Source organism: Populus euphratica, unplaced genomic scaffold, assembly GCF_000495115.2.
Source record: "Populus euphratica unplaced genomic scaffold, PopEup_1.0 scaffold936.1, whole genome shotgun sequence".
Classification (NCBI taxonomy): Eukaryota; Viridiplantae; Streptophyta; class Magnoliopsida; order Malpighiales; family Salicaceae; genus Populus; species Populus euphratica.
The window spans coordinates 9,920-18,705 of NW_011500473.1; the positions used below are offsets into that span (position 1 = coordinate 9,920).

Here is an 8,786-nt window from a genome sequence, read left to right on the forward strand (position 1 = left end):
CAGTGGCTATAATTAATTTCTATCTTAATAAAGCATTAACTAAGATCATTTAATGCGATAGAAATCTCATAATTATAATAAATTAAATATATTTATAAAAATAAAATTAATATCACGTATAACTAACCAATTGGCTATAGAGTATATGTACTAATAGGATCATATGTCTTTCACGCATATCTATAAAAAAAGTCCATCTTGTCAAGTAAGTGTAAAAAAAAAAATTAAAAATGAAAATACTTTAAATCACAATTAAAAGAGAAAAAAAATTGCAAGGAAACTTTTCAACTAAATACTTTGAGTCACAACTTATTTAAGTTTATTATAAAATCTTTTTGTTAAATTAATAAATAGAAAGCTCATATCATAATTTTTAGTTTAAAATACATGTTGAATATTTTTTGGTAAGATATAAAAAAAGAAAACTCAAGAAACTCATATTTTATCCTAAATCAACCTATATTAATATCCTTCAAATTGTTCAAAAGTTTATAATTGTATAGGAGTTCACTTATATATTTTCTGATTTTTTTTATTTTTTTAATTAAGCTTTTTTTCTTGATAAATTTATAAAATCAAATGATATAATAGCTTTATTAAAAAATAAAGAATAATTAAAATTTTAAATTTGATATGATTCAAGAAAATAAATATATTATATATTTAAAAAAAATTACTGCCTCTTGATTATAGTGTTAGGATAGAAATTTTCTAAATTCAAATTCAATCAATAATAAAAAAAATTAAAAACTAATACTAAGTTGGAAGAAACCTATAAAATTTATACAAAATTTAGATTAATTTTTTTAATAAACATGAGATCTATTAATATTTGTGTTCAAATATACATAATTATAATGATAATGATAACACAGAGATAAGATTAAAATGAAATGATTAAATTACTAAACAATTATTTATATATAAATAACTAAAATTATATTATCCTCAAAATATGGAACATAGAGGTAGTTTTATATAGTAAAACAGTAGCATTCTCCTTCAATTTTCTACCCTTCTTTGCACCATGTGGATTCTCAAGTTTTAACAGGAATAAAGAAAAACATGAATTGTGCTTCCATGTGTTCTAGTGTTATTTTTTTAACAATCACTAATTAATAATTAGAGATTTTAATTACTTGTGGAAAAATAATTAATAATTTAAAAGTAACTGATAACTTACTTATTTATACTAAAAATAAACATTATTGTGTCTAGATAAAACAAAAAAAAAAGTAATTATCCATAGTTAAACATATATATATATATATATAAAAGCTAAAATCGATTATAAATAGTAAAATCAATCAAAAGAATTCTAATTGGTTAGAAGAACCAGAAAGTAGTTGATTAAATAATTAAAATAAAAATTAATAAAAAAAATCAACTGAAGAAGCATAAGTTCACATAAATGACCAAAATGTTCACTCCTACTTGGAGTGGTAATCCTTGATAAATTAAATTAACAAGTGGTATAACTTAGTTTGGACTAAGTTATTATCAACAAATAAAAAGTTTAATAGATTCTTTGAACTATAATTAAATCCTTGGAAGGTGGTTAGGGTGTGGCATGTAAAGAGTAACTTTTAATGTTATTTAAATGTTAAAATAGAGTAATACTTCAATGTTTTTTTTTTATGTTGAAAAACTAGAGTTAGAAAAAGAAAAACTAGAACATCATGTTTAAATTAAATATGTCTCTATCCAGAAAATAGGAAAACTAGTTTTCCAGTTTTTTAAATTTATACTGAGTTTGGAAAATACAATTTATAGGTTCTTCACAATTTCACAATACATGTTTTGCACTCTTATTCAAATGAAGAATAAACATGAATAGTAAAAATTTGATACGATTCAGGCAAGGTTAAATTCAGATTTTAATAAAAATGTATAACTACCCAGTTTTACGGTAACATGTCAGCTCTGATACCAAATGATGTGAACCTCGTGATCATATGGTCACACAACTCATACGCGAAGACATCAATTTTCAAAAAGTCAAGTAAATCAGGTTTGATAGGAGTGACATAAAGATAACTCATACCTAGGCACCAGCATTATTGGAAACAGAAACCCCCACCCAACGAATATTGATTCGCAAACAAAAAGTATAAGGATGATGCCACAAAGACAGTTATTATTGGATAAGTCATTTTTCAGTTCTTTAAAGAACCATGGAAGGGAGATTATCTCATCAACACACACACACATAAAGTACGGCAAACAAAAAATTTTATTAATCTGAATTGTCTTCCTTATATATTTGGTTATGTCTCTATTTATACTAACTCTAAACTTAAAGAAACCCTAATGGACCCCCCCTTAGGTGGACTTATATGAAACTCACTTACAATTGACCTAAATAAGTAAAATAACCCAAAGACTAAGAAGAAAATAATAAAATTCTAAAAATTATCATCCTAAATATGCTAGAATCAGATTTGTCACCATTAAGAAGTCCCAAATAGACTAGGAAATCTGATTTGAAGGTAGAATTTATTCTGAAGTCATCTTTCCTTTTGTAACTAGGATGAATAAGGAATTCTTGTACGAAAAGGATTTTGAAATAATTATGAATCCTTGCCACACTTGGAAACTATGATGCAACCCATTAAAGATCTTTATAGAATTAGTATATTTTCAAAATAAGCTACCACATCCTTTTAGAAAAAAAATCTTAGCCAAATAGGAAGTCCACAAGTCAAAAGAAAGTAAATAACAGAATTCATACAGTCTCTATTGACCCGTATTGAGATGCCTTTCCGAACTTTGATTGACCTTAAATTTTAACCCAAGGTATGACAGCATGTTAGGAAACTCCACGTAAAATTTCAGCTCGATCCAACAATCGAATTTAGAATTATTAGTGTTGCCGTAAAACTAGATACTTGCACATTTTATATCAAAATCCGAGCTTGACCTTACCTGGATCGTATCACACTTTTTAGAAATGTAAAAATTAATTGTAATATATGTATCAGTACTATCATAAATTTAATTTTTATTATAAATCTAATATAAATAAATCTTTTTAGTTAACAATATAACTTTTTCATGATAGTTTTAATTTTTCATAAAATAAAAATAAATATTAAATAATTAGATTATCACGAATACAAAATATTAATAAGAGTACTGATTAGTACTTAAAAGTGTATTTTTTTTCAAGGTTTTATGTCATCATTTTGCACTTAAAGTATCAATAACTCCTTAACTAAAGCATGTTTTATAATAATATATCTAATAATATAAGATACCTTTAATTTGTGGTAAATGTCTATTTTTAATGCAGGCCTATCACATAAATGAAAAAATTGATTGATGACTTTAAGAACTTAAATTGCAAAGGCAAAAAGATGGTCAAACTTAGAAAAGAGATGTCGGTGCAATCCAAACCGGAACACTGTTCGGTAATTGGGTCATATCTAGAGCTATATATCTCAGATTTAGGTCCAATTTATATGGATGGAAAGGTAAGACATAGGCCTACAACTTTCATATGGAGCCCAAGATCTAAAAAGGCCATTATCAAGTCCAAATTGTAGCAACAACAAAGAAGCCCGAATCTGTCTTCCAGCCCGAGCACTGTTCGGTATTTTGGCCATATCTGGAGTTCTAGAAGTCCAAATGAGCTGAAGTTTTTACACAAGAAAGCTGAGACAATTGCCTACAACTTTCATGTTTGCAACTGGCTCCAATTTTGACGTTATCAATGACGTTTTGGGCAGACAAGAGAAGATAAGGATTGTCACCAAGTCAAAAGTTGGTCACCCACTTATCAATTAGTCATCAAATCAATAGTTCCCATTTTTGGCCTATAAAAGGAGGCATTTGCCATGCATTTAGGCATCTTGGTGTTCAGATCAAGATCATGCTCTTCCTTTCTCTCTTTGTATTTTTTATGCTTTGTTTTCATTAATATTAAGTTTATGCCTTTCATTTCCTTTCCTTTACTTAGTTAACTTTTATGTTCTTATTTTGTTTATCTATTTTGCTTTCTTTCATTATGTCTAGCTAAGTTAATTATGTCAAGGTGAAAAGGTTACACTAATGGTGTAAGAATAAGTATAATGTAAACTTAATATGGACTTTAATGTTTGATACTAACATGTTTTATATTTGCTATCTTGTTCACTCTTTAATACTTTGCTTGTTAAATGACTAATCTTGATTTATGTTGTATAACACTTGGTACAACAAATGCTTGGCACTTTCATAGCCCATAATGTATGGTATAACCGACACCTGAGCTATGGAATCTTTTGGTCGTATCAATTACTATATTATATTATAAATTATGATTTTTTTTATGAAAAGTAGTTATAATCATTGGTGTATTTTAGTGAAAAAATTAGTTTTCACTTTTAACAAATGAATACATTTTCCAATTCTTCATTGGAAAATGAAAAATAAAAAAAAAAGAAAAGAAAATAGCTTTTTTTATTGTTAAACACACCCAAAACATCTTAACCATTAATTTTTTAAAATCATATTATAAAAAGACAAAAAAAAAAGAAAAAACTTTAGGTTTTCACTGTAGACTCATGTTACTGTAATTATAGACATAGAGCATTGTAGATTATAACAATGCTTCTTCTTTTTTCTTTTTTTTTCATCTCCATACTTTCTTTTTCTTGATTTTGCTCTTATAGAACCAAATTGATGTCAATTTAATTGAATTTGTTGAGCGAGGGCAAGATTAAAAGGCATAGGACCAAAATTAAAAAATTAAAAAAAAAGATGGTGACTTTAGAAGTGACACAAAAAGTTCACTTTGGTATTTTAACTTTTCAAATTATAATTTTTTTGTCATTTCAGTTTTTAACAATTCTATTTCAATCCATAACTTTATTTTATTTACTTTTCAATCCATGATTTAAGAGAGGAGAAAGATTGTTGTCGGATTCTAGTTGACAAGAGAATTTCTTGATTAATATCAATTTCAACTTATAAATAGGTTTTGATCTTAGTGTCAACAGGTTTTATTTTATAAGGAGTTATACTATAGGCATTGTTTTAAGCTAGGTTGTTATTTTGTATTTTTATTGTTTGACAACATAGATTTAAGCTTGAAATTTTATTTTTATTTTGGATTAATTTTAGATTTATTTAAGATCATAAATGGATTTATTGAGATATCAATGATTTTTTCTAAATGTATTAGGTCAATATAGATTGAAAATTAAATTCTTTGGCATAAAATTTCGGGGTACAAATAGCATGCCATCTTTTAAAATAAGAAATAAAAGGTGCAAGACACACCCTCTGCCCTTTGAGCTAAATAATTTAAGAGACTTCACACTTGGGCATGATTTGTTTTTTATATTTCTTGTTTTCCTTTCCCATCTACATTTTACACTTTGGTCACTTTCAATAGATTGATTGAAAAGTAATTTGATATTTTTTTAATTGAATATAAGTGAAATTACAATTTTTTTTTTATCATAGCCTTTTTTTAATATTAACGGGCATTTTTTTTTTATATAACTCTTCATATTTTTTTAATTTACTTGCTGCATTTTGTTATTTGATTAAATATTGTTTAATTTTTTTATGAGATTTTATAATATTGTTTTTTACTACATCAATTGATGTTTTGTTTATATATATATATATATATATATATATATATATATCCTTGCTACTAAAAAAATACATTGTTAATGGCTATAAGTTTTTTTTTCCCCTATAAAACAATCTTAATCTATCCATGGCCGAGATGGACTCACGTCATCTGTAGAGAATCAAAGGCATTGAAAGGCAATCTAAGGTCTTTATGACAGGCAACTCTAGAAGCCAACCTCGCTAAAGTCTCGGCCTTTGTTGGAATCTGCCTTGCATCCACTCTAACTTCCTTCCAAACGTGAGAACAATCACTACGGGTCTATTAAAATAATTTTCGTAGAAATTCTATTTAAAGCTTTTTTTTTTTGCAAATATATTAAAATAATAATTTTTTTATTTGTTAACATTTATTTTTTATATTAACACATAACAATGATATAAAAATACTATAAAAGTAATTTCAAACAAAAATAATTTAAAATTTCAACAGAGTTTTACCTCATTACCAAATACCTCTGTATCCACATCCTTTCATACGCCAAAAGGACAAAAAGGAAAAAACACACTTTTTAAAAAGAACAAAAAAATAAAATGAAAGTGGAGGTTCAAATCAAATGAAAGTGGAATTTCAGTGTAAATCTTAGCCTATTCCTATACTGCCCGGAGATTCAAGGGCGGTTTGTAACAAACAATTTCGACGACAGAGGCCTTAAATTTTATTTATTTTTTAAAATATTTTTTTGGTATTAATATTAAACATAATTTTTAAAAATTAAAAAAATATTATTTTAATATATTTCTAAACAAAAACACATTTAAACCACAATTGTTATTACATTCTTGTACAAAGTAGAGTAATGGATGTTACAACATTCTAGATCGAGTGCCGAAATAGCTTCTTTTTTTTTCTTTTTTCTTTTTTTTTTGTGTCACGGTAGAGGATTTGTAGCGATTGACCTCAAAATCGAGGATGGAGTGTTCGACAGCTAATTAGATAAAACTCTTTCACAAGAAAGGAGGAAAACGAGGGAGAACATAAGAGCCACCAAAATGAGAACTCGAGAGTAAGGCCATGAGACCGAATGGGAGTTCCGCCAATTTTGTTAGTTCCTAAGATCCAACGTCGGATAATAAAATGCAAGCAATTCTGAAGCGGCAAGAATCAAGTTTGAGTCTGAATTTACATGAAGTTCGAGAAACAATTCCTAGGAAAAAAACATCCTCATTACCATCCACTTGCAAGGAACATATTTTTATGTTTGACGACCTTCGTAATGAATATTATTCATCCATCGGCAGCAGGACGGATGACGGTAACATTTTTCGCATCGCGATCGAGTAAAATAAGAAGCCATATATGAAAACACAATCACAGTATATTTGATGAAGTCCGGAACTATAAATAAAAATCTCGAAAACACAAGTCCCAACGAAACAATTCCTGCACAACTCGCCAACATTAGCATGCACTAGGACGAATCAATCAACAATTCAAACGGAGTCATTTAAGCAGTTTGATCCCATCCATCATCGTGAGTAGTCTCAAGCTGGATTCAAAAACCGTAAAATGACTCAAACATATTCCTACATCAGCCCCTAAATATTCTACACCCAGCATAGCTACTAGATATATAGGCAGTATAGCCAGCTGCCAAACCTCCAAAGCAAGGCACCTTTGTGATGTACCTGGTTCAACACAAAGGAAAACTTTGGAGAATCAAGGGAAAAAATGCTGTACCTGTTCATATCCACTGCCAGGTAAACAAATCAAGACGCCCACAGCAACTCCCTGAGTTGTATTCATGAAATTAGCTTCTGCTGTAAAAATAGCTTTCTAAGAATCTAACATCTCATCTTGTATTTCATTAGGGGCAATAAGCCCTGGAATGGAAAGCATTCTTTGTCGCTCCCTTTCCCTCTGAACAGCAGCCTCTTCTGCATAGAGATCTTTATTATCCTGCAGAATCAACCAAGCATTCAGATTGTACTAGACCGATATTGGTGGCAGAGGGATGGATATGGATAGCAGGGAAATACTTTACCCTTTAGCCAATTATTTTCTAAATGGATACCCATACCCACTTAACCCTCATCCTTTAACTAAGTTTTGACAAATTCTACTATTAGACTTTCAGGGACTTAAATGCAAAAAAAATTCTTACAGGGACTAGAGAATATTTATTATATCAATTATGAGAGCAAAAAAGAATCCAAATAAGGACGAATTTGCAAGATTAATAAAATATGAAGACAAAATAGATATTTCACGGGGCTAATATGAACATTTGCAAAAGAAATTCATTTTTTTTTTTCTAAACTGTATTTTTAAATGAGTCAAATGGATGAACTCGCCCAATCCATTTAAATTGAGGTGCTTTTGGGTCAATCCAAATAGTTAATCATTTAAATTTTATATCAGACACTTTTTGTAACCATGTCCCGTTTAAAATAGATAGTGGGTGTGTATGTGTTTGCTACCACTAAACCATGTAATTGCAGAGACAATCATGACCTTGCACTTGGTGCCCACAAACATCATCTTTTATACAATCCACTAATTTGAAGGAATAAGGAGTTTTTACCTGAGCAGAAAATTCCTTTGATTGCACGAGAAAGTCTCGAATGTGATTCTTAAATATGGACAGGTTGTTTTTTGACTCAAATAGCCCATTAACAAATTGAGTGACCTGAAAAAGCCTTAATATTAGTGAGAACTCCAAAGGATGGCATTGGAGTAAAGACCATAATAAAGAAACAGGGAAGAAGCTAAATAAATAATCTCACCTCTGATGCAGTCATGTTAGGGAATGAGGTGCCCAGAAGTTTAATGGTGTACTCACGAACAAACATAGCATTATTCAAATATGGATAAGGTACTGTTGTAGTATCCCACAGAGGCTCTGACAAAGCACCACTCTCCGCCTGAAATGTTGCATCCTCATTAAACATGGTTGGTACAGCATAAAACTAAGAAAAAGATAACTGCAACACACATACCGAGCAAAATAAGTGTTGTAGCACCAAAACATGCAACTTAAAACCAGGTTTGTGAAATGTATCTGTCAATACAGCAAATATTTCCTGCTCAATTGTCAAAAAGTATGACCTGTAGAACTGATTACAGAACTCAGACGCCTGTCAAATCACACAGAAGAGTAAGCATCTCACATGGCATGATATTGATTGAACAGAATTTTGGGGGGGGGGGGGGGCACCTGAAA

The 8,786-nt window shown here is 29.2% G+C and overlaps 1 protein-coding gene across 5 annotated transcripts in view; it reads right to left on the minus strand.

The window, feature by feature from the left end:
* Positions 1-6,904: 6,904 nt before the first annotated feature.
* The window catches only part of LOC105114900 (exportin-1-like), a 15,742-nt gene continuing 13,860 nt past the window's right edge, over positions 6,905-8,786 (minus strand). For all 5 annotated transcript variants that reach the window (XM_011011616.1, XM_011011618.1, XM_011011617.1 and 2 more), the window contains exons 29-32: positions 8,563-8,700; positions 8,350-8,487; positions 8,148-8,252; positions 6,905-7,522 (exon numbers count right to left, since the gene is read on the minus strand). In XM_011011616.1, coding sequence (XP_011009918.1) covers positions 7,400-7,522; positions 8,148-8,252; positions 8,350-8,487; positions 8,563-8,700 — 504 coding nt within the window. In that variant the 3' untranslated portion in view covers positions 6,905-7,399. The remainder of the gene's footprint in view (positions 7,523-8,147; positions 8,253-8,349; positions 8,488-8,562; positions 8,701-8,786) is intronic.